General features: G+C 36.2%; 3 protein-coding genes across 6 annotated transcripts in view; all 3 read right to left on the bottom strand.

Moving 5' to 3' along the window:
• Window positions 1–5,564, bottom strand: part of LOC127657997 (chloride channel protein 1-like) — a 31,604-nt gene extending 26,040 nt beyond the window's left edge. Inside the window, exon 1 of the mRNA XM_052147047.1 lies at window positions 5,476–5,564. Coding sequence (XP_052003007.1) covers window positions 5,476–5,526 — 51 coding nt within the window. The 5' untranslated portion in view covers window positions 5,527–5,564. The remainder of the gene's footprint in view (window positions 1–5,475) is intronic.
• Window positions 5,565–9,441: 3,877 nt separating this feature from the next.
• On the bottom strand, window positions 9,442–21,024 carry LOC127658435 (caspase-2-like). Of its 4 annotated transcripts, none has more exons than XM_052147729.1 (11): window positions 20,504–21,024; window positions 18,304–18,463; window positions 17,598–17,747; window positions 16,826–16,901; window positions 16,536–16,627; window positions 15,983–16,132; window positions 15,756–15,884; window positions 15,567–15,657; window positions 13,985–14,179; window positions 13,767–13,876; window positions 9,442–12,004 (listed from the first exon to the last, which is right to left on the bottom strand). In XM_052147729.1, the coding sequence occupies exons 2-11, from the start codon at window positions 18,454–18,456 to the stop codon at window positions 11,870–11,872; spliced, it is 1,281 nt and encodes a 426-aa protein (XP_052003689.1). In that variant the 5' UTR covers window positions 18,457–18,463; window positions 20,504–21,024; the 3' UTR covers window positions 9,442–11,869. The 4 variants fall into 4 exon arrangements, with proteins under 4 accessions (XP_052003689.1, XP_052003688.1, XP_052003686.1 ...); XM_052147728.1 differs by having other exon boundaries at window positions 15,953–16,132; window positions 18,304–18,446; XM_052147726.1 differs by having other exon boundaries at window positions 15,953–16,132; window positions 20,504–21,021.
• Window positions 21,025–21,435: 411 nt separating this feature from the next.
• LOC127657977 (cation-dependent mannose-6-phosphate receptor-like) lies at window positions 21,436–26,787 on the bottom strand. Its single transcript, XM_052147019.1, has 7 exons — window positions 26,486–26,787; window positions 25,870–26,039; window positions 25,626–25,786; window positions 24,574–24,683; window positions 24,167–24,297; window positions 23,611–23,737; window positions 21,436–23,304 (listed from the first exon to the last, which is right to left on the bottom strand). The coding sequence occupies exons 2-7, from the start codon at window positions 26,019–26,021 to the stop codon at window positions 23,179–23,181; spliced, it is 807 nt and encodes a 268-aa protein (XP_052002979.1). The 5' UTR covers window positions 26,022–26,039; window positions 26,486–26,787; the 3' UTR covers window positions 21,436–23,178.

Raw genomic sequence — 26,787 nt, 5'->3', positions numbered from 1 at the left:
AAATTGAGCACACTCAATTTACAGAGCTCTTTAGTTTACATAAAAAATCATAAAGATTTAATCTCACCAGAATCTGATCAAAATTCAGAACAGTCTCAAAGGTGTTGATGGGTTCCCTTATCATCTTATGCTCTCTTTCCCTCTGTCAAAACTGCTTCTATCTTTTTACCTATGTTCCTCCTTTCTACCGCTCTATCCTTGTCCGTTTCACCTTCACAAAATATTCAAATATTTGTAACTTTATCTGTCTTATAGGGGGTGTCCTGTAGGTGAACACAAGCAAACCACATTACCCACAGTGCAGCAGACTTCATTCAGAGACTGTGATTGACAGTGGGCTGTCAGCAGCTGTTAATTCATATGGCTGTAGTTCCTAATCCTGAAGCTCTAGTCCACTGCACGTATCTGGATGGTACTGACATGCTTTAGACCTAAAGTTAAGTTTTTCATGAGTCACTTCATTCATTGTCATCTGTGCATTATTGCTTTTGATTTGTGTCTGCTGTTTCATGCTGCTCATCAGCTTTGCACAGGGATGTCAAATTGTATTTGATCTAGAATTGTGTCACCAATATGGAAACTTCTGCCCACATAATGATGTAAAAAGCAGTATACGATGGACATGTGGCCTGGCGAGTAGTGCCAGTGTTTTAACATTTAGTATTTTGGTGCTTGCAACTATGGTAATTAATTTTTTGTATTGATTTTGAAATATGAGTATTTTCTTCACAGACTTTTGTGAGAATCACCCAAATAGTGCTTTTCAGGACAAAAAATATATATTTGTCAGGTTGAAAAATATTCAAAGAGAACAGTTTTGTTTGTGGCAGAATTGTATATTCCACTATGTTTTTGTTTTGTTTTTTGAGTTACACCTGTGAAATAATCAGTATTTGTACAGATACAAATTATAAATACAAAGACATGTCAGACAGACAGACACTTTTTGATACGCTTAACAGGCTCATTAGATAAATGCACATTTAAATAAATAGAAATGTCATGAAAAATGTATTTGTGTATTTTCATTTTTGAATCTACATGAACTACTGATCAGTAAAGCATTATGCTATTGGGCATTAATGAAAAGTTATATTAAAAGTGCCATGAAGACAAGAAACAGGCCACACAACCTTAAAAAAGAAGGTTGTTTTAGAAATGTATGATTCTAATATTATAGTGTAGCCTGTAACTTTCAAAACATTGTGAATATAAAAAATCTAAGCCATGATCGTAACTGTATTACTTGCATTTCTGCCCATTAATGACTCGACAAACATGACTCCTCTTCTTTCTCTTGCACATCTCCTCCACACACACACACATACACTCTCTCACTCTCTCTCTTTTACTCTCAGTGTCTGTTCATTGCTGTCATTCAGCAGTCAGACTCCCAGAGGCCTCTCTGCTAAAGAAGAGGACATCCACAGCTGTGTGACCTGGAAGTGAAATCACTTAACTGTGCCCATTAAAAACAACACGTAGTGCTGTTCAACATATTCATAAGTAAACACTCCTGTAAATGAATACACATGAAGGCCTGTTTCACACTGTGCACACTGAGCTTCAGTGTAACTGCAACAGCAGGCTCGCGTTATGTTGTTCCAACTAATAAGCGCAGTGGTATACAGAAAATAAAGTGAATTATGCATTACTACATAAGAGTATTTCCTTTAAAAACGACTATAAACTCTAAAATTGTAACTGGAGAGAGCTATTAAAAATAGTACAAACTTTCTTCAATAAATAAAATGTATATGAGGAGGTAGATCATATTTGCATCCAAATTAACACGGAATATTAAGCACAAAATATAGGATATTATCTGGTTCAATTTAGATTCAGTCATACTTGAATAGAAAGTACTGTTTGCTGTCACTGTGTGAAAAAGTTGCAAGTAGTTTACGCCTTTATTTCATTTTTCTTCATATTATATTTTGCAAAAGATTGTGTTGATGAATAGATTTATTTAGTGCAATTCCAATGTTTCCTGCTAAGCTCAGCATGCAACACGCAACAAGAATACACTCAGTGCCGAGACTACTTGCAGCTGCCTCGCAAACTCTACTCTGCGACGCAAAGTCACGCTGATTGCACACACAATGTCAATGCTTTAGGTTGTTAATATTGGAGCTGAAATAAATACACAATGTTTATGTATTCAGATTAAAACAGGCATTGTTGGAACTAAAAATCAATTCTTTAAACCAGTCACAAGTAACTAATGTCTTGGGCACTGGATTGATCCTATATAGACCTACGAAAAAATGCTCTTTACTGAACAGAAATATAGTGTATTAACTCCTACAGAAAACACTGAATACATGGTGAAAATGTGATTTTTTCGTTTTTTATTTTTAATACATTTGCAAAGATTTCAAAACAAACTTCTTTCATGTTATCATTATGGGGTATTGTTTGTAGGATTTTGAGGAAAATAATGAATTTAATCAATTTTGGAATAAGGCTGTAACATAACAAAATGTGGAAAAAGTGAAGCGCTGTGAATACTTTCCAGATGCACTGTATTTCAAATAAGCATAAATTGTGCTTCTTTAGCTCAGATGATGCTGAGATGCTATTTGTCAGGCTGGTCTAGCTAATGCACAATCTCAACTTAACTGACAGGTGATGTCTGTATATAAAAGGCGGCTAGCTTTTTTTTATGTGTAAGGCGGAACATTATTTCTTCCAATTTCTTCTATTCATTTTAAGACAAGTGCTCCGTCTTTGGCTAAATAGCCTCAAGCTGTGTTCACATTGCATTGGAATTACTGTATCTAACTGTGACAACTCTTGTGGAGTTAACTTGAAAGATTCTACAAAGAGCGGTTAACGTCCTTGGACTGAGCTATTATTTGTTTCTATAGCAACGCTTAAATGGATTAAATAAATCCTCAGTGCTACACTATGGTACGAAGACAGTGAAATATATTTAATGGTAATGTTATCACTACATTAATTAATCAATCTATTCTTTGTTCTTGCAAAATGTTCACAAATAAAGAAAGGACTTCAGGAAAGAGTAGTTATTATATAAGGTAGTCTAAACTACCTTTAAATGCTGAGGCTGCTTCCATTTTAGTTCAAGAGCTTTCATAAAATTCAGAGTTTCCAACTTGTAATTACTAGTTCTACAGGCATTGTACAAGTCAGAGTCACGTTATATCAGTAATTCCATAAAAAAACCCATTAATGTTGATTATTTCACAGTGTGGTATATTAGTGTACTGCCTCTTCTGATGAAACATACACAAACATTCCTTTGACTGGATCCTTTTCCCAAAAGGAATCTCTCGTGTGTGCGAGACAGGCAGAAAGGGGAGAGTAGAGGCAGTAAAGCATTTATGCATAAAACTTGCAGAGGTTAAAAAAAGCTCCTGGTCCTGGCGATCTTCCAATATTGTGCGACAGGAGAGGAAAATCGATGTGGAATCCAGAGAGAGAGAGAGAGAGCGGTAAGGAGAGAGGAAGGCAGGTGGAGAAATTGACGGTTGAGGGGAGGTTATGTGTGAGAGCTTAATGACTTGTGAGAGTGCAAAACTGACAGCTGAAAAATTGACACTCTTCCACCCCGTCTCCACATACATTTGCCATATTTAATCTTCTACTTTTTTCTCTCTTCTTTTCATTTGACATCTGACCTTTTTTCTTCTTCTCATTTTCTGCACAATCCTTTTCTTCCACCAGTAATATGGTGACCCAAAAAGGTATCTGAACACTTTTGGACATTTAAGCCAAATGCCTGAATCTCATTTTATGTACATAATACAACATGATCACATGGCAAATCAACACGTTGCTTTCAAAATTTCATGTACCCTAACATCGACCCCATACTGCCAAACTACTAACAAGCATTATCCCCCATCAGATATTTTTGATATCCTTGGTCACCTTTCCCTGTGGCACTACTAGCCTCTGAGACAAGTTCTGGTACCATGGGAACCAGGAAGTAAGGACTAGAAATCGGCCCCGGGATTTTACATAGCAACTGGCCTAAAAGTTGTTGAGTGTGGGTGGGTGGGGGTTGTGTTGATCCAAAAGTTGTTGAGCGGGGTTGACACAAAATGGTTCTAAAAATGTCCAGTACGCCCCTGATCAGCCACAAAGTGCGTCGGCACACTGGGAAAATGCCTGGTATGCCGGATTACCAGTCCAGCCCTGCCACGCAGTCATCAACACTTCCAGCTTCGGCCACTGGGGCAGTGGTTAGAATTTCACCAAGCACAGAACAATTTCAGCAGCAGAAGTTTCGACCTACTGTTGCCAAATTCACAGTGTGATCAGACTTCCTAATATCAAACCAAGAGGTATCCGCAAACAAATGATGCTACACACATTGTCTCAGAAATTGCTATTCCTTTTAACCAACTGGTCCCGAGGTAATCGTGTCCAAATAATCTACATTTGAACAACATATCTATTGTTTCCTCATTTGAAACCTAACAAACTTGCTTTTGTGAAATGTATTTGCTTGAAAAGTAAATAAAATAAATACTTGGTTTGACATTTCATAAATGGCACAAACATTCAAATGTATTTGAGTGTCCAAATACTTTTTGATGCTGCTGTATAATCCACTGGCCTTCCTAATAAACTGTCCAATGGAAATAACTAATTGTACTTCATAAGATGACCATACGCTCCTTTGCTGTATGGTGGCTGCACTTTGGCCACTGACAGTAGCCTGAAGGAGGGGTTTAGGCATATATTTAACCTGCATGCTCATGTTTCTGCTAGCATATAGCAGCAGAGATGTGCAGCGTAGGTTAGCACAAATACACACAACCTCAAAAAAACTGCAGCTACATTGCAGCTTACAGGAATGATGAGGTTTAGTCCACAGACCCACTTAGATCAGCAAGTCTATGACATTGCAAATAATCTCAAAGGGCATTTGAGGTTTTGCAACAATCTTCATAATCCTGAGACTTTTCCCACTCCAAATGTCTTGCAGACATCTAGTAAAAGATTGAGACATGGCGGAAAGCTTTCAGAAAGGCAAAGTAGTGGTGATCATAAAATCACTGACATCAAGCAAACAAGCAGCAAAAAGGTCAGAAGAGGAAGTTTCTAATCCACAGATCTCCAGTACTGAGTGTTGACTAAACACTAATGGAAGTTTCCGAGACAGACTGTCTTTAATCACCAGGGTGCTGACAAAGGTTATGACAATTCTCATACCTATTCATGAGTTGTGCTAGAACAGCCCAGTGAACTCCATGCGAGTTGCCACTAAGAATAGAATGGAAAATCAATTAAAGCCTTGGCTTTTGAAGTTAAAGACTCTGAGACCCATTATTTAAAGAGTCGTATTTTGGGCAGACAAGCGTTTCTAGGTTAGAACAGCTCAGACTGACCATGACACACCTCAGCAAGCCACCCACAAACAGCAAGACAGCGAAACGCCTCGGCGCAATACAACAAGACAACGGGAGAGAGAAAGAGAGGGACAGAAAGACAGTGACTGACCAGGGTCTGCTGGTATCTCAGAGCTTTCCTTTGCGACGCATCGGCAGCCATCGACACGCTCGCACTGAGCCAAAAATAAACACACACACTGTCTCACTCCTGTGTTACAGCATATGAAACATATACACACGCCGACTCGTACCCATTTATTCAGTTACACACAACACCCCACTCAAACCGAGAAATACACACACGCGCGGTCTCACTCTTATGTCACTGTACCCGCAACACACATGCAAGAAAAATTATGAGACATGTGATTCTTCAATTAGATACACAGCAACATGCACACTAATGTACAACATCTACAAACTCCCAAACTCAGTCTACCTGTAATGCACTACTATACACCAGCAACACCATCACAAGTACAGGAACAGAGGGTGCAAACACGTATCACAAATGATCAATGCAAAAGTAACAGAAATACAGTCAGTTTACATGGTAAACATAGTTACCACCTAAATATCACTTATAGAGACTATAGTGCATATTTGTACTTTTAAAAATTATTTGTCACACTGCAGGACAATTAAAGTAGCCTGCAAAAAGCTAAAAGGTGATTCAAAATGAAGCACTTTAAAGAAAAGGTGACCAGTTATAGCACGAAATAACAGAAAATTGTGGAAACATCTTACACATATTAAAGGATATACAGTATACTATGAAATTAATGTGGTTTTACACTGTTAACCATAACTGTAGTAAAAATTGTATTTTGATGAAAACTAAGGAAATTACCATGATACATTAACCATGGATTTTACAACAGTAACCATAGTTTAACCATGGTATTTGTAGTAAAACAACAGTAACCACAAAATTAACCATGGTTACAACAGTAATGGTTACAATATAACTATAATAAAACCATGGTTACTGTATAGATACTATATTATTATTATGTTAAAACCATGGTTAATTGCATCAAAACCATGGTTTCTACCAACAACAAAAAAAGGTTACAACAGTCATGGTTATTACAGCCATGGTTGCTACAATTTAACTATAGTAAACCATGGTGTCTATATTACTGTTGTTACTAGAGTCATGGTTACTACAATATTGCTATAGTAAACACATTCTGTAGTGAGTGTGAAACGTATAATCCTCAACAGACTAAACACTGTCAGGATATGGGAAATAAATGAAGAATGGAAAATTCTGTGGAGAGAGCAGGTTGGAAATGCAGAAAAACTAAAACAGAGAAAAATCAATATGAGGATTGGAGCAACAATGCAGCAAATCTTTCAATTAATGAACAGAGAGTAAAAACACCATGAAACAAATGAGGAAAAGCAGCGAGACTGACTGAAACAGATGAGTGCAAATGAGTGTACGCATGTTTTGTGTTGAACTGATAATGCAGGTTCAGATGTGCTAGTCTTTTCTTAGCCAGGGCACACAGCTAATCGTGCGCCTCATCTCACATTAGCGACATCCACACTAGCAGCCGTTACTAGCGGCAACATGCCTGCTCATCTATCTACAGGCCCCCCAACCCCTCCCAACTGGATTTCCGTTTTGCTTCCACCTTTTTTTGTTTTTGTTCCTTCTGGCCAGCATGGAGTTTTTTTGACAGGGCACCACCCCCTCGGGGGCGCCCCTGTAACATGATGAGTGAGTATGTGATTTGGAAGGAGGTGGGGGGGTGACCCAATACAACAGCATTAAATTAAGCAGCGAGAAAAGCTAGATGCCCCGCATAGTCTTTAAATACATCACACTGCTGCTTTGTTTCAACTACAACTCTGATTAACAGTCTGATGAATATGTAAACTCCCTGCCATCTCCCTTTCCTTCTAGATGGCTTCTGCAGCCTGAGATGTTTATGGACGTTACCCAAGGGGGAGGGCTGGGAAAAGCATCCACTGATGTGACATGCTCAATGACAAAAATGTGCTGCAAAACTAAGCCTGGACTCATATGACAAGACTTACAGTCCAATACGATCCTTCATAGCTTGGTGTGGAGCATATGGACTCTGAATTGGATAGGACCGCACGATTATTTGTAAAATCAAGATTACAATTACAGCTTTTATAATTAACCGATGGTGAAAAGTGTCAAATCCACCATTCCATTTAGGTAATTTCCTGTTGCATCAAAATGTTCTATTCTCAAGTTTTTTTGCAACTGCTTTTTTTACAGCAATTCAGCATTGAAATCAATCACAGATATGTCCATTGTTTGCGTTCTGTGTATGGTTAAGTCCAAATTTTAATAACGGTTTTGTTTTATGTTGCATGCAAACAGAGTCAATGTCTTGATATACTGATGTATATAATACAGCAAAAAGGAATTCAGGAAAACAATTCTCAGATTGTTTTGGATGTGTAGCCTAAATAAAGAATAATTATTTAAATGTAAATTGTATTAATCACAATTAGAAAATATAAGAAAATAATGAACAATTAAGACATTTATCATCAGCCCTAGCAGGCGGTTACTTTTCATATCACAACTGGCCACTGAAAATTCACTGTTCAGACAGGACATCCCAGGAAAAGGGTCTCAATGGGCAACTAAATAAAGCATAATAAAATAAATAAAGTGATTAAAGTAATCCTCCACAGATTTATATTTGTACCAACTAGTGTCTGTGGCAAAGACCACAGTGCTATAATCAGGCTAGCAGGTCAGGCGGGTAGGTGTTACGGGATCGGGGTAACGGCACAATGACAGTTGTTCCTGCAGCCACAGCAGGACAGAGAAACCCGAGCACATGGATAAAAATGTATCACCACGGAAGCAGAGGACAACTCTGAAAAACAGAGGTGTAAGGAGTGAGACATCCAATACTAAACAATTCAATACTCAAATACAGAACATAACATCCACCCTGTCTATCCATGGCATTTACAGGCTCAATATCACCAACCAGCCACAAAAAACACCTGCATTAAAACCACCTGCCTAATATTGTGTAGGTACCAACTGATATTCTTCTCATCACAATTGTACAGAGCGGTTATCTGAGTTATTGTACACTTTGTCAGTTCGAACCAGTCTGGCCATTCTCTGTTGACCTCTCTCATCAACAAGTCGTTTCCGTCCGCAGAACTGCCGCTCATTGGATGTTTTTTGTTTTTGGCACCATTCTGAGTAAATTCTGGAGACTGTTGTGTGTGAAAATCCCAGGAGATCAACAGTTACAGAAATACTCAAACCAGCCCATCTGGCACCAGCAATCATACATGCGATTATCTAGTCAGTCAATCATGTGGCAGCAGTGCAATGCATAAAATCATGCAGATACAGGTCAGGAGCTTCTGATAACTGCTCTGTACAATTATAGTGAGAAGAATAGTGTTGGTGCTGTTTGGTGGCACGAGGGGGACCTACAAAATATTAGGTAGGTGGTTTTACTGTTGTAGCTGATTGGTGTATCCTGTATATATATATATATATATATATATATATATATATATATATATATATATATATATATATATATATATATACACACACACACATATACATACACACACACACAAGCATCTCTGTGTGCATTAACATTTACACACTAATCGATATGCATGCAAACAACTAACACACTGTATGGGGTCTGAAAAATCAGGTGAGAAATCAGGGATTTAAAATGGAATTTAATCCAGTAAATTAAAAAAAAGAATAGGATTTTTTATTAAATAAAAAAAAGAAACATTATGTATAAATATGAAATATTAATTCTGTTCTTTTTCTTGGTACATTATAGAAATAAGCAAATAATCATGTTCCTTTGAACAAAAGGTCAGATTTCCTTGCTTCCATTGAAGCACATGACATTCTCAAATCATGCTGGAATAACATCAGCTTCGTTAAACTGTTAGCTGATAGTAACATTTGTAAAAATAAAATATCAGAAAAATACTAAATATAACTTCGTTTTTTATCAGTGGTCTCGGGCTTTAAACAAAAAACTCAATTAACACCAGAGTTATTTAGAACAATATTTATTTCATGGCAGTTTTTGCATTACAAATATAGAAAATGTCAGTTTCCCCTATAGTTGATTTAAGCAAGCTTCATAGCTGGTTAGAAGACAAAGGCAGTAAATACATTCTTTATGCTTTTCAAATTTAGTTAGCTAGGCACTCATCTGGTATTCAGGCTGGGTGAGACTAAACTGCACTATATAACACAGCTGAACATGTACTTCCATTGTGGGTTTTAACACTTTAAGAAGGACATTTTAAAAACTAACATTTAAATGTTCCATTTAACCAAAAGAACATTTAGGGCTCAGTATCACATAGCTTTTCACCATTACCATTCTGAACACATCAAAACTAGGTGAATACATTTATTATACAGTTTATTATTCAGCTGTGGGAGTTAACTAATACTACTCTGAGTCGTTCATTCAAAGCACAGTATATTAGCACTGTGGGGATGAAATTCATACATTTTTCCAGTGTACATATTTTCTATTCCCACTTTTGTTTATTTGAACAATAATAATATTAATGACAACACCTTATAGATCATCAGATCAAATAAATAGTAATTTGTTTAAATACTATTTCTAGATTATTTTGGCACAGAGTTTGCATTAGGTAAGCACATTTTTGGAAGTTTTCTAAAACAGCCCCTTATTCTGATATACAAGACCTTGTACCAGCTAACATTTAAGAACAACTCATGCCCATATTTTTCTCCCATGCCAAAGAAGCTCATCAATTAAAATATCAAATTAATACCCAAACAACATTAGCAAGAAAGCAACATTAGCATCAACATTGTAATCAAACATTTTGGTTGCTAAAATAGTAAAAATTAAAAATAATAATATAAAAAAAAGAAAACAATATTTAGTCTTGAGCGATTACTCAAGCTAAATGCGACAAGTGAAAAATGTAAAAGTGTTCAGGGGTGCCATGACAGTGTCAAAAGGTCAAAGGCTGTGACCTTTAACCTAACAAAAATGCTTCCAGTATAATGAAGACACAGAGGAAAAAAACAGCACACAAAAATTTACAGTCTACATTCCCAGGAGGAATAATGTTGTGTGTGCAGAACAGGAAGACTATGCGAGTCTAAATGTTGCAACCTCTATATTGCAAAACGTGTGCTGGTTAAGTGCTTTAACTCTCCACCGCCACCTCCAGGTGTTTTAAGAACTCATAAGACCACATATTTTCAGTCTAGATTAAATGTGCATTCATTGGCAGTGAATGTTTAAAGAGAAAAGACATGTGCAAGAGTGAGAGGAATCTGCCAAACAATCAAACAAAAAACTGTTGCATATAAAAAAAGCATTACTACAAAAGAGTGTTATGAGAATATATACATTTCACTTTGCGAATACCCCCACAATCCTCATGGAAAATTGGGGTAAATACCTAGAATGCAAATGGTTCTTGGATGTTTTGGAATTACACAAATATTTGATGCAATAGGATATGTTGATGTACAACACATTCATGCATTCATGGTTTGATAAATAGCTTTTAGAATCTATTGTGAGCTAACCAAAGCAGCAAGGTTGAGCAGATAGTTTCACTTTGAAACATGAAGCAAATTTAATTGTATAGTCAAAACAGCTGCTATGGTGCATACAGGATGATTAAATTGAATTTATTAACTGATATTATGAAGAAAGCGTGCATTTAAAATGTACTTAGGTTGATATAATGCATGTAAAGGTGCATTAAGGACACCAAAAATAAAGTAAGGGCAGATGTTCCCCAGAAAAAAGGGCATCTGTTATATAAGTGCCAACGAGCCATTTACTTTACTATGGTACTGGCACAATGTTAGTATGAATGTGTCTTAGAAAGGTTTATAGTTTGGCTTTAGGGTGTAAAGGGTCCACAATTTCTGAAACAGAAGAACAAGAACAACCGAGACAAAACTGTACAAATAAAACTTAAAACAAATAGACAAAAATAAATATATGCAAAAAAAAAAAGTCAATATAAATCTGTAAATTTAAAATATATATTGGCTTACAAAGCATCAAGCTGAATGTAGGTTTAATTTTTCTTCCTATTAAGCCTGAAACAAACTGATACCACTTTTCACACATCCTCCCAAATTACATCTTCACTCTTTCCTTACTAAAGGAAAAGGGGGAAAAAATATCTGGATCAGATGCTTAATGCACCATATCCACTCTAAGACAGATAGTTATAATAATTTTTTTTTAATCTGTAAATTCTCTACCTTTGCAAACCCACAGTAAATAATGTACACAAGTGTCCTAATTAATCCGCCATTGTGCTGTGGATTGTGAGACAGATGAAACGTGGAATGGGTCTAATTACATTTACATCACTATGTGTCTGTGTTCTGAGCTTATAGTGCGTGATGGATGTACAAGTGTGTCCGCTGAAGTCCTGCTACTGCATCAGTTCTGAGGGCAGTGTTTTGTGTGCTTTGTGCCTGTGGACTAACTGTTGGGGTAGTACTTAGGGAAGAGGTAGAGGTCTTTACAGAGGGAGCTGGTGAACTCTGACATCTCTTTACAGCGATGATGTGCTGAACCAGGAGCGTAACCCTCTCGGTTTTTAATTCGATCGTTCACCTGCAGAGAAATTTAGATTTATTTAAATAGTTATTGTGAACTAGAATGATTGGTGAAACAATAATTTATTGTGATGTCTATTGTTTTCACCACAATTTACCCCAGCTTTGCATCATGCCCATCAATACCTTGTAACCATGGTAAATTCACTGTAACACATGGCCATGAGGGGTTACTGCTTTATTGTGCCTCTATGTATTTCTTCCATATAGCAGAGAATGGTTTTCAAAGTGGTCGATCATTTTACTAGCAACGGCAAGGTTATGGGTTTGATTCCACAAGAACACACATACTGAGAAGATGTAGGCTACTATATACCAGTGTTCCCTACAGAATTCAGAACCCCCCCCCCCATATATATTTACAGATATATGGTATTTGTATTGCAAAATTTTATCTGTAGCTTGCTACACGTTGTCATATGAACCTTGAACAACAACGATTTAGTGAATTAATTCAGTCAAGGTTTCATCAGACTGTGCACTTTTGCAATGGGTCCCACTTTTCTTTGTAACCCAGGCAACTTGTATATTAAACATATACTATATATTAAATAATTGTAATTTAATAATGAATAATTGTAATCATAATAATAATGGTTATTATTTCTAAATTAAGAAATTACAGAAATATATAAACATTTTAGGCCTTTTATAATAACTGTATTATTATTATTATTATTATTATGCAAGTAATATTTCTCCAATAATTTCTAAACTTGTATGCAGCATTGCAATGGGAACTGGTTAAAAACTGCTGGAAATTTACGTGTGAAGTAACGTTAACAATAACCTTTAAATGACCGCCTAGTAACTTCTAATATGGTGAAATACCACAAAAACCTGCTGTCATAGGGTTGTTTCGATTTGTATAGTAACTTGTAGAGCTGCACGATTCTGGATAAACTGAGAATCATAATTTTTTTACATAGAATAAATTCTCTCCTGATACTGAATAAAAATGCTTATTTCAGTGATTTACAAAACCTGGACATGAGGGTATTAAACAAAGTAACATATAATTCAAAAGAGGTTCTGGCTAAATGTTCCCTGCATCAATCTATGCAAAAATGCAATAAAGTTGTAAATCAAATATTCCAATACAAGTCCACAAGAGGGCTCAATGAATACATTATAAACCAAAAAGCACCTTGGGATTATTGCAAATATTTTTTTTTATAAAGTCCTGTAAAAAAATTTAGATGCATATATATATATATATATATATATATATATATATATATATATATATATATATATATATATATATATATATATATATATATATATATAAAATAAAAAAACGATATAATCTGTATCTCACACGCCAAGTAAAAAGCAAAACAAGCAGAAAAAAGCTTCATTAACAGTTCTATTTTAACTTGGTATTAAACATGTAAGCAAATTTTATTTTAAAACGTTTTTATTTAAATAAATATTAACAACTTAAATTAAAATACCTTTTAATGATTAATCGTGCAGCTCTAGTATCTTGTAGTGGGCAATTAAAGTGAATTTAGATTGCTGTAAATATAAGGCTCAGCACACGTTACCAGACCGAGTGGAACACAACACATCAGTTAACACACCTGCTGCTGAAAAGCAGAGCATTAACACTGCTATCTAACATGAATGCACTGGAAGTCACTTTAGATAACAGCATCAGCCAACTGAATAAACATAAATGTATATTGAAATTATGTTGTGTAGTGCTGATGTGATATAAGATACAGCATTTTTATCTATGAACCCAAATGTCTTACTTGCACAAGTATGTCAGACATGTGTGTGTCGTTTGCACTCTGTCTGATGGCTGTGTTTAGTTCCTGAACAAACCAAGACCCTTTCTTGGTGTTTCTCATTGCAGCAGTGCCTGAAAACACACACACCCACACAAAGTCATTGAAGCGACATGACACATTTAGCCAAATATGATAGAACCCTAATGAAATGAATCTGAATGTACAAAATGTGTACACACTGAAACCTTTGAGGGAGGCAAAGCTGCAAATCATATCTGATCTCTGGGGCAGTTTGACTCTCACTCTCTCTCTGTCTTTCTCCTCCTTCTCTTTGTTCAGTCTCTCCTCCTCTCGCCCAGCATCCCTCTGATCACAGCCTGGGGACCGCGTATGCTCCTGTCCATCCAACTGGTCCACGCCGTTGTCCATCTCCTCTGAAACAAAAGGGGAAAAAAAGTGTCAAAAATATCACTAGACCAGTGCCTGTTTGGTGAGTTAGCTTTTAATAGATTGAAGTAATGCTGGAGTTTTCAAATATTTTTTTGTATACATTTTTTAGTAAACAGAGAGCAATAATTTTCTAATAAACAGTGTGTATGTACATTCTGCAATTTTGCTTATGTAATAATTAAATTTCAATATAATTCTTTAAATATACTGTATATCAGATATTATATTGCAACCTTGCTAACAGATATTATCATAGGACATTTAAAAACCCATATCAGTTGACAACTAATCAAAAACATTCCCTATAATGTAGGGGAAGCACCAATACCACCTTTTTTCTCCCTACCCAATTCCAATGCCTGAAATCTCAGTATCAGATTTGATACCAGTGTTGTTGTTATTGTAATCTGTAAAGAATAATCTATACTTCACTATTACAATTAATAATAATAAATATTAGAGTTTTATTATACAATAGCAATATACAGTATTTCAACCTTAATTCCTTAAAGGTGCTGTAAGTGATTTTAGTGTTCTGAAGCTTTCAATTAGCTGAGCCGTTGAATTAGCCACGCCCCCTCAAAACCCCATCATCCCAAGATCATTTTGAGACCAAAACCGAGCAAAAGAGCAGCATTGTTTATTCCTGTGGCTGTCAAATTCAACAGTGGCACAATTGCATCCTCAACTGACAAACATTATGAATCATAGCCTCAATGATCCGCTTCAAATACAGCACTATGAGAACGAGCAAATTTATTGACAAGTGAAAAGCATCAATGTCCGCGGACACATTTTTGTTTGCGGTTTACGGAGTCTACAGCTGTCACAGAGACCGGTGAGATATCTCAGGACACTTATTTCATCGACACTTACAGCACCTTTAACTTTAAAACCCTCAGGCTCTTATTTTGGTAGAACACAGTACTTTTGAATGTCTGTGCATGGGCAAGTTCACAGCAGTTTAATTTGATTCGCATTCAAAATCTGGTGAAATGCTTCACCCGTGCCAATTTCAATTGATGCTACAAATGAACCGAACTATCAAACATCTACATCTAAGATGGAGTTTGTGTAGAGCTCTCACATATTGTGAGCCACTTAATGAGCTGAAAACAGAGCATCAAACATGAGCACAGTGTGTGCTTTGAGTGTGCTCATTCACTGAAGTTTGTGAATTCAAACTATTTACATATTAAATGGAGCCTTTTATGAAAACTATAATATGGCTTCAAGAGACTTTGAATAAAAAAATGGATGAGTCTTATAAACAAATTCAACGGTGATTTTATGGTTAATTTTGTAAGCTTGACAGTAGTAAAAATAAATAACAAAGATTCCGATTTGGATTGGTCACTGATAACTTTTCACCTCCTCGACAGGCCTGAATGAAGAACATCTTTGGCTTGTTCTGGAGCAGAGGGCAGCGGGCATTATCAAAAACCTCAAACACCCAGTCCAACTGAGAGACAGAGAGACACATCAAACTTTGACAATGCAATGATCTTCTTTCAAAGCAGTAAGTTGATGTTACAGAAAGAATTACAAATCTGTGTGTACCTCCAGCAGTTGTCCATCAGTACCATAGATAGAGCCTTCAACACCATGAGTCAGAAAACACACAGCACAACAGTCGTACTCTGCGTGCTCCTGCCGCTGGGCGAACTGTTCCAAGCACCTGCGCATTGCCTGAAACATACACACAAATCAACAAATAAATAATAAATTACTTTGCTCTGTATATGTGTGTGACTCACCTCTGCTGTGAGGTCTTTATGCAGACTGACTGTAAAGTCCAACTCAGTGAAGAGTCTCCTCAGAACCTCCTCGTCCACCTCCCCTCCCCTCCGGATGTCCAGATCAGTGTTTGCAGAGTCAAACCTCACGTTACTCAGCACCAATGCCAGTCCTCGCGGACTAGAGCGCATCGCGTAAGCCTGAGATGAGAGGAAAAATAGTGGTTACATACTCATATGTAGTAGTTACATAACGTAGCGTAAAATACATGCATATATCATGGGTGTTTGAGTGTGTGTGTATATGCATTCAAAGGATGATTTTGTATTCTTGCATGCGGGTACTTGACACCAAGCTTGTAGGTTAAGGATGATGTGAATGCATTTATGAATTACTATATATTTGGTCCTGTAACTGGTCACCATTTCACCAATTAATTTTAAATGGACTTATGATGTGAGAAATCTTATTCCATGTAGTTTTTCAATTTAGAGGCCATAAAAGCCTCTAAAAAGCAAGATGCTGTTTGAATAGCTTAAGATGGAGTATAGCATATCGCACTGCAGGTCAAATTTCCATAAGTATTTCAAGTCAACTACCCACCTGTAATCTGTGGGACTCATAGAATTCATGAGTGCAGGGAAGTACAGCTGTGGTCACTGGGGAGTCTGCATCCAAACACATCTCCATAGACTCTGAAACACAAAACCAACCATATGCAGCTCAAATACAGTATATGAGGTTAATTTAACATAACAATTTCCAATTACCGTATAAGCTTTTATGCTTCAGTAATCAAGTTGGGGTTGCATTGGAAAAATATAACTATCTATGGTAGGCCAACAAACTAATTCATAGAATACATTTGCACAGAAAAATGCTCAATCTCTCACCACGAGTTCGGGTTCTTTTTGCAGGTATCACACATTCCTGAGTTGGGACAGAAAGTGAGGTCACTGAAAACCTTTTCTATAACGAGAAAAGCACAAAATAATTTAGTTACATTCACTGCAGGTCTTATGTGAGAATATAATGAAAGTTACAGCCTGTTTATTTCCCACTCTTCTAGAGGAGATACTGTACTTGTCTGTTTGTTTTTTGTGAAAAGAATCACTGCAACTGCACACTGTAACTACACTCCAACTTCCCCTTTAGTTTCACTCTCTCCCTCTTACTCCATTGACTCAACTATGACATCTGGGGTGGCTTGATTTCCATATGACTTGTGTGATTGTAACACTGACCCCACACCGCCACTCTTCTGTCTCTTTTTGTCTAAAGTACCTGTGTCTTGCACAAAAAATAGCTCATGATATTTTATTGCAAAATCTATTTGGAAAGTGAGATAAAATCTAACATTACTGTGTGGTATAAAATAAAGTTTGACAATAAACAAAACAGATAGACAAATTATAGACAGATTATTCTCTTTCTTTTATGGGCAGGTCATCACATAAATAACTGCACAAAATTTTTTTTAAAAAAAGGCATCCTCTGCGTTTCTTCAATTGTATAACTGCATATCTGTTACCCTCTCTGATTCGCCTGTTCTCATTAAACTTTTGTGAGGGAACTTTCCCGGTCCTTCACAATCTGTTCTTAAAGAAACCTGTCAAGTCAGTATAACTGTTTGTGAAAATGGCTTAAGTGGAGAAACCAACTCACGTCTTTCTCCGTGAACTCCACGAGCATTCTGTAGAGGTGCAGTTGCTCTGTCGCTGTAAGAGCCGCACAGAAGCTGCTGAATGCCCGGGGGCCACGTTTGGGCAAAAGAGTCAACAAATGCCGACTCTTGCCCTGGGACGTCGGCTTAGCCTGTAAAGGAGGAAATCATGCCACAATTAAAAATAATATTTAGCCTTGTAAATAATCAGCAATTTACAACTCCTTTCATCACTGAAATTAAGTCTGCGATTTGGTCCATCAAAAAATACACAGAGTTTTTCAATAACGCTTTTTCCAGACTGTATCAACAACAAATAGACCCTAATGGACTATGATTAACAAATAGAACAGTAAGGTAGCTTTAAAGTTACCCATCAAATGTACTTTTCTGAACAAAAATCATTCACAATATGCTGCATTTCCCCATTTAACTGTGATTTAAAAGACTTTTAAAATTTAAATAAAAGATCAAATTAGAATGTTTTTCCTAATTTGATCATGCTGTCAGCTACTAATAGCATGTGTAGTATTCTCAGAATCTCACATTCTGCAGAATTCTGTAATTTCCCTCCCTAAATCAGCACATAAAACAAATGTAGATTCCACATGGGTTTATATATAAACAATTATATAGTTAAATATTGCTTTATATCATTGTTATACGTCATAGTGTTTATATAAGTCACATAATAATCGCCATCTGTACCATAATGCTCTCAGCCATGCTGTCTGTGAGGATTTCATCTTGATGCAGACACTGGACCAGCAGATCATCCACCACCATCTCCTTACAGAGAGTAACAGAGTTCCTCCTGAGGGCAAGTCTCTCCCATTCTTTCATGCCACATTCTCCCAACATGATCAAACTTTGAGTTTAAATGTAGATCCAAGTATAAAGGAAAGAAATGACAGACATATAACTTACCAAAACCTATTAATAAAAAAAGTTATCAGCAACAGTTGTAACAGTAGCTGTTTAACCCTAAGAACATAATTACAATTATAACAGATGTACAACTACCCATTACAGCAATTCATTATTTTACTTCTTCATATAATTAAAGGGATAATTAAAAAAAAAATTTAATTCTCTCATTATTTACTCACCCTCATGCCATCCCAGATCTGTATGACTTTTTTCTTTTGCTGAACACAAATGAAGATTGTTGAAAGAATATCTCATCTCAGCTGTGTTGGTCCATACAACGCAAGTGATTGGTGACCAAATCTTTGAAGCCTCAAAAAGCACATAAAGGAAGCATATAATTAATCCATACAACTCCAGTGGTTAAATCAAAGTCTTCAGAAGTGATCCAAGTGGTTTTTAGGTGAGAACAGACCAAAATACACCTCATACACCTCCTATTTCCAGGGTTCGTAAGCTTTTTAAGAGTGAAATTAAAGTACTTTTCAAGCATTTTCAAGGTACCTTAATCATCTTTTTCAAGCACCTCAAAGGTTGAAATATTATCCAATTCAAAATGTTAATTGACAATTTCACTTCAAATAAAAGCAAAAATTATACAACTAATATTTTGCCCCCAGCTACAGTATTTAATAAAGGCTAAATGAAGACTGCTTATTCAGTGACAAGATATGAGATGCATGTGGAATCAAACCTAAACTTGCACATCTGCAGCAGAAATAAATATCGTGTGATGGGATTGTTTTCCCACACATAAGATGTGACTGCAAACATCAGACGATTTTAAGAATAGTATGTTATTATTAATATTTTGAATAATTTCAGCTGTTTTAAGAGCTATAATACGTGAGGGATAATTGTATAGACACAGGCTGGGGCACACATTCATCAAGACCTTAGAACATGTAACACTGCTTATTAAACTGATTTTGTTTGGTCCGTTCCTGAGTTCCTTGTTGTTGATTGCTCTACTGCATAGAGATACAGTATTTTATTTCTCCTCTTCCAGCCAGCTATCACTGAAACGGCACTCCGGCATGTTAATGGAAACAGAAGATGCAGGCATAATTTCATTGGCGCAGAGCAAGAGAGAAAGATAAAGAGCGGCTGACGAGACACAACAAATGTAACAACTGTATAATATCTATTTCAAATTTGAATTTATTTTAGATAGTTTATAACAGTAAACAACCTAAAAAAACAAATCAAGCATATTTCAAACCTTTACAACCTAACTGTGAAATTCAAGCATTTTCCAAGCACTAGATTGCAAAGTAAGTGTAATTGAGCTTGAAATCATGATCGCCAAGGAGACTGCTGTGCTGATGTCATGATTTATAGTTAAAAGAAGTTAAATTTTGGTCTGTTCTCACCCAAAACTGATTGGATCGTTTCAGAAGACATGGATTTAACCACTGGAGTCATACGGATTACTTTTTGCTGCCTTAATGTGCTTTTGGAGCTTCAAAGTTTTGGTCACCATTCACTTGCTTTGTATGGACCTACAGAGCTGAAATATTCCTCTAAAAATCTTTGTGCTCTGCAGAAGATGGAAATTCAAACACATCTGTGATGGGGGTAAATGACGAGAGAATTTTCATTCCTTAAATATAATTTATTGGCATGATATAATAAACCACAGCACCAAGATTAATGAGTTACTTCATTAAGAACCATGTCATCATTACATTGTTGACATTCCATCTGGATTATATTGTAAAGATACATTTACAAACAGTGAGCAGCTCTACTGCAGAACCACAGATCAGAAACCACATGGACAGGTGGTTTGAGGATGAGAAAATAAATTAATCTATATTTTATACATAATCTATAAATTAGTTTGTATGGATTTCGTTCATAATAACAAAATATTTACCATAAAAATAAACTTCTCCCTCTGTCACACACATATATGTGTGTGAACGGTGTTAAGTGGCCAGCGCGCGTGCAAAGTTAAGGCAAACAAAATTCACATTACCAGTTGTCCCAGTGACTAGTCCCTCGCCGTGTGCGGATGACAGCCAATGACACTGTAATGGTGACTTGATCGTGGAGGACGATGCTGATCTGTATCCAGATTAATGAATTCCAGCTGCTAGCTTAGCATGCTAATGACAACAAAAGACACGAATGTCAATGTTAAACCCTTCCGACGTAAATTCCGGATAAAAGAAGGGACAGCTGCTAAACTGCAGCTCAACTAGGCAATTCGCTGCTTTTTCGAAAACTGACAAGCTGACGACCTATAAAATATGAAATCTAAACAATACCGCGATACAATACTATCAGCTATGTGCTCGTGGTTTATGTAAGTCCTTTTGTTGTCATCGACGCACATTTAACCGTTTAAAAATGCTTTTCTCGTTAGTCTTTGTTGGTGATGTTTCATGCGGAAAGACAGAAGTTGAGGAGAAAAAAAATGGAAGGGTCTCTGAAAAATATTTGACAGTACAACTATTTTCTGTGTACAAACTTCCGCGGGTGATGATGGCGTTGAGCAGCCAATTGACGTTGGGTGTACCGATGATTGACGTGAGGATCAGCCTATCGTAGTGCTGTCTGCCCACGAAAGAGGCGTGCGTACGTTTTATCCACTTTTTTGAAATTTGAATTCTGTACAGTGTACACTGATCTATATAATCCATCCATCATACGCACCGATCTGTACACCATCCACTAATAACTAAAGTTTAACTTAAAAAAGAAAATAAATTCAAATCATTTGCATACATTCAATGACACTTCAGTATTTCAAATTGACATATAAAATCTGTAACTCAATAATCATGACCTCATGGTTGTTTAGAATAAACTGAGCAACAACAAATAAAATCAAGCTCAAAGCTTTAGTACAACCAAACACAAAATACTTGAAGAATAAGCTTGCTTTGAAAGAAAAATATACTGCTGTTGTCATAGTCTGGAATTTCGTAATGTATAATATAGATCACACTGGCAAAGACTCATATTAAAGGGATTGTTCACCCAAAAATGTAAATTCTGTCATCTACTCAACCTCATTTTGTTAAAAGGTATGACTTTTTCTTCTGTGGAACAAGAGGACAATTTTTGAAGAATGTTGGCACTGGATTTTATTCCATACATTGAATGTGAATGAGGCTATCAGTCCCTAACATTTCGACTGACATCTTTTATGTTTCACACAAGAAAGATAATCATTCTGTACAGAAGAAGAATCATACAAATGGACACAATTCACTTTTGGTTGAACTATACCTTTAATATCTACAAATTCAAGTAGACAAAGTTGAACAAAAAGATAATCAACCAAATGAAAACCTGTTTAACATATTTCATTGCAAACTGTTAACTGATGTCAATCAAATAACAGTTTGCTATTAAAGCTTTCACTTCTGTAATTTTCTTATTTTTCCTCAAATGTCACCTATCAATAACATTTATGATATAAATGTATCATTAATAACATCATTCAGAAACATCAATAGGTTGTAACAGGCTGAATGCATGTTTTGTAAAGACAATGAGGTAAGCCTCACCAGAGCAGAGGTCTTGTTTGTCAGATCACTTTAAACTTTCTCTGTACAAACATGATATACCTTAACAAACAAATAGGCATGTTGAAGCAAAGCATATTTGTGATTAAGAATCTAGAATATTCACAAACTTCTCAAATAATGTATTTCAGTAAATGTTCTTTATATTCTGAAATCAAAAGCCATACATTTCCAAACATTTAATTGTTGCTTAAGTTGTGGAGTGTGAACTTGAAGGGATAGTTCACACTAAAATTCTCATTATTTTCTCACCCTCATGCCATCACAGATGTGTTTGACTGACTTTCTTCTGAAGAACACAAAAGAAGATTTTTAGAAGAATATTTCAGCTCTGTAGGTCCATATAATGCAAGTAAATGGGTTCTAATTTTTTAAGATCCAAACAGCCCTCAAGTCATTTATAAGACTCCAGTGGTTAAATCTATATATTCAGAAGCAATATGATAGGTGTGGGTGAGAAATTGATCAATATTTAAGTCCTTTTATACTATAAATTCTCCTCCCTTCCCAGTAGGTGGTAATAAACACAAATAATGCAAATCTGCAAAACACAAGCTGGAAATATGAGATGTATGGTTAGAAATTAACATTCACTTCTATTGAATGGACCTACAGAGCTTAAATATTCTTCTAAAACACACCTGGGATGGCATGAGGGTGAGAAAATAATGAGAGAATTTTCATTTTAAGGTGAACTATCCCTTTAAAAACTCATTTTGAGTTTTACCACTCTAATCATACTAAAAAAATAAGTACCTATATTCTATACCAAACTACATCTCTGTGGTGACCATATCACACAGTAAAGCTCTGACAAACAGTGGTGATATCTTTCACTTCCTATAAAGAGAGAAAAAAGGGTGATTGTTGCATGTTTTTTGTAATTTTGTTATAAAATGTATCTGTGGGTCTCTGGACATTCAAAAACTAGTTAGCGATCTTATACAATTAACTAATATCTAATCAACATTTTAGGGAATAAATAGAGGATAAGTGCTATTGGTAAATAAGAGAAATGAAAAGCAGCACTTCTGAACTAGGAACACGTCTCAACTGAACATTCCTCTTTGGGTTCCAAAAACTGTCCAGCCTCTTCTCACTGGTTGTTTTAATTTGGTCACATGGGAAGTAAATGGTCATCTCTTTCCTCTGGCTCCTCCCCAAGTGGTTCAGTAGCCACACCTCTATATGTGGGCGGTTCTTCTCTATTACCACGGGAACGACACACAAAATCACATCCGTCCTGTTTGGAGAAAAAAACAAAAAAAAAACGTTTATTTCAAATATGTTAAAGGAATTGTTCACCCAAAAATGTAAATTCTCTCATCATTTACTCAATATGTATGGACCTTCAGAGCTGAGATATTCTTATAAAAATCTTTGTTTGTGTTCTGCAGAAGAAAGTCATACACATCTCGGACGGCATGAGGGTGAGTAAATTATGAGAGAATCTTTTTCTTTTTTTCTGGTGAACTCACTTTAAACATGGTTCAGAAAGATAAAGAAAGAAGAAATAAAGAGAAACAAGTGCATCCATAATTACACCTACAGCAGATAAGTTGCCAATCTCTGACCAAAATGCATAGTTGGGGAACTGTTCGACTCCCTTGGCCCCAACCACGAGTCGCTGATACAGGAACCCACCAGTGAGATACACGGCTAGGCAAGAGAATGCGCTATGGACAAAAAATAGAATTAATCAGGGAGGTACACACTGTAATGTATGATCAAAAGGCATGAATTATTCTCATTAAATTACACTAACGGCTTGGTCTGGGTTTCCATGCTTTTTGACCAATGAATTTCATTGATTTTCCAAGATTTTTCCTGTGGTTTGTGATTTTTTTTAAAGATCGCTCTGACATTTTCTAGTCAATTAAATATAATTTTTTATTTATTTTTTTATTCTTCTTCTCCAGGCCAGGAAATCACAATTTTAAAATACTCTGATATTTCCAGGTTTTCCTTGAGCATGGAAACCCTGCTCAGTGCTTAATGGTGCAAAAAAACATCTTTGTTGTATACCAACACTAGGTAAAAAAAAAAAAAAAGTGCAACTGCAGCTTCAATGTAACTGAATATTCTGAGAATTTTCAAGCACTCACACAATGAGCAGTATTGAGCCAGCACTGAGTTTAGATGGAGTTACAGGGCAGATTACATTGGTGTCCAGCTCAAACAAGTAATAACAGTCCTGTTGCCTCTCCCTGTCCTCCAGAACCACAGAAAATTTACTCTGACAAAAGGGCAAACAAAGAAATCAATAACAAACACAATTAGTGAGCTGAAACAATGCAGTCATTCGAGTTATTTTCTGCTACAGCAGAATGTTATAAGGTCAAAAATGTTTGTGTATACCTTACATAAGTGAGAAGGTGCTAATGCAAGGAATCCTGTTTTTATAAGTTTGCATTACAGATTTTTCAGCAAAAATATAATTTATAGCATTTAGGCAAATATCTATGAATAGGCCAATCATTATAGCTCAATTTTACTTTTACAAAATTCATACCTCTGTAGCTTTTTTGCTGCAAGAAATCATAATCATTGCTTTTCTTGGCTCTTTTGAACAGTGGCTATCATACTTCTCTCCCCCCTCATAGATGAGCAGAACCCAGTCACCTACAACAAGAACAAAATGAGAACTAAGGTTGGAAATAAGTTATCACTTATTTCAGCTTCCTGTGACACCGGAATCAGTTCTGTCATTTTGTGATGTTTGAGTATTTGTGTTTTATTTAAGATTACAATATGGATCTGAAATCAATCTGCATTCCTATGTATCCGATACTAAGTACCTACAACACAAGATAAATACAAAGGTCATTATGCATAAAGTATCAGCAGAAAATGTATATTAGACAATGCATAATTAATTAATGATTTTTTATTATTATATATCTATAATCTAATTACAAAGATACATAAAACAAGTTCAGAAAAGTATATTTGTAGCAAAATGGTTGAAAAAAATTCTGTCCTAAATATTCTTGCCCTATAGATGCATTAAACACAAAAAAGTACTAATAAAATGAATGACTGAAACTATATTATGTGTAATGGTAAAAATACCTTAAAGGAATAGTTCACCAACAATTAAAAGTTCACCCTCACGTCATCCCAGAAGTGTATGACTTTCTTCCACTGAACACAAAGATTTTTAGGAGACTATCTCAGCTATGCAAGTGAAGGCTGACCAAAACTTTGAAGCTCCAAAAATCACATCATGGCAGCATAAAAGTAATTTATAAAATGCCAGTGGTTTAATCCATGTCTTCTGAAGTAATTTAGCAGTTTTGGGTGAGAACAGACTAAAATGTAACTTCTTTTTCACAGTACATCTTGCCATTGCAGTCTCTAGGAACAATCATGATTTCAAGCTCGATTGCACTTCCTAGTGCTGGATTCATGCGCGGAGCACTAGATGGCACTTTGGTCACCGTTCACTTTCATTGTATGGACCTACAGAACTGAAATATTCTTTCAAATATTCTTAAATATCTTTGGGATGGCATGAGGGTGAGTAAATGATTTATTTTTGGGTGAACTATTCCTCTAACATACTTCCTCCAATAGCTCGAGTACGAGTGTAGTTCCCAATTGGGGTCTGCTTTCCACTGTCCTTGGCTCTCTGCACAAGACCTGTATTCTTCAGTCCATCCGCGTCACCACACACCTGAAAAATGTAGGTGTATTTGTCCTTCTCCTCACCCTCCACGGTGAAGCTGTTAATATGAAGATATGTATGAAATCTCCAACTTTAACAACCTACATACATACATCAAGACTGACTTCAAATGTGGCTTACTTTTGTTTGGTCAGGGGCTCCAGTGAACGGAGCACTTTTCTTTCTGATTCACTCTCGGCAAGCAGCTTGCAGTTATCCGTGTTGTTGTTCTTCGCTCGCACTCCTACAAGCAGTACGAACAGTGGAGCGATTATGCTCACTGACAGCAACATGACTTTCAGGAGGAGCACCTGATGGGGAAAAGACACTGCATTATTTAATGTGGCCAGCCCATTTATCCATTAACAGACAGACAGACAGATAGATAGATAGATAATACACACATACTAAATATTGCAGCATACAGACTCAGTATATAAGTATTAATATCATACACATAGATATATAGGCTATTGAATGATTATATAATTATTAGTGGATCCTTTCACACATCAAATTATAAAGGGCCACTTCAAGGAGCCTAGAAGTAAATGCAACACAACATACCTTCATCAGGATCACATCATGCACTAATTATTGAACTGAGTGGATCTCAAACAGTTCGAAAGTTCTGAAGCAACTAGCCAAGAGTAACTTTACTCAGGCAACACATGAAGCAACAACATGCTGTTGATATTAGCTACCGTTATACATTTATATGAAATAGAAAAATGCACTCAGTTGAACCCAAACATACCTTTCAGAATGCGCAGAAACACTGCTACTGTATTTACTGTAATAAATATAAGCGAGTGTGTCCTAACTAGTTGTGCCCAGCCTTAATGGGGTCTCAATTTCTCCTTCCTGAACAGTCGTAACAGTGTCCTTAAATAACACTAAACAACATCACGTCAAAATCTCCACAGGCATCGATCCGCACAGTGAAGCTACGCAATCCTGTCAATATTCACGTTAAAACAATTGCATGATTGATAGGATTTAGTCGTTGTTGTCCCAACGCGGAAGTGAAACTGAACAGGCGCCGCATGTGACTCTGCA

Source organism: Xyrauchen texanus, chromosome 17 (genome assembly GCF_025860055.1).
Source record: "Xyrauchen texanus isolate HMW12.3.18 chromosome 17, RBS_HiC_50CHRs, whole genome shotgun sequence".
NCBI lineage: Eukaryota > Metazoa > Chordata > Actinopteri > Cypriniformes > Catostomidae > Xyrauchen > Xyrauchen texanus.
The sequence above is the reverse complement of the archived record's forward strand: the minus strand, read 5'-3'. Positions and strand labels throughout refer to the sequence as shown.

Excerpts from the sequence above, each read along its gene's own strand:
- LOC127658435 (XM_052147726.1), bottom strand. The coding sequence starts at position 18,456 with ATGTTGGGAGAATGTGGCATGAAAGAATGGGAGAGACTTGCCCTCAGG. Across the intron at positions 15,658-15,755 it reads CTGATGGACAACTGCTGGAG|TTGGACTGGGTGTTTGAGGT; the intron begins GTACACACAGAT and ends TCTGTCTCTCAG. Across the intron at positions 14,180-15,566 it reads CATTCAGGCCTGTCGAGGAG|AGGAGATGGACAACGGCGTG; the intron begins GTGAAAAGTTAT and ends CTTTTGTTTCAG.
- LOC127657977 (XM_052147019.1), bottom strand. The coding sequence starts at position 26,021 with ATGTTGCTGTCAGTGAGCATAATCGCTCCACTGTTCGTACTGCTTGTA. Across the intron at positions 25,787-25,869 it reads GAGCCCCTGACCAAACAAAA|CTTCACCGTGGAGGGTGAGG; the intron begins GTAAGCCACATT and ends TCATATTAACAG. Across the intron at positions 23,738-24,166 it reads GGCTCAATACTGCTCATTGT|CGCATTCTCTTGCCTAGCCG; the intron begins GTGAGTGCTTGA and ends TTTTGTCCATAG.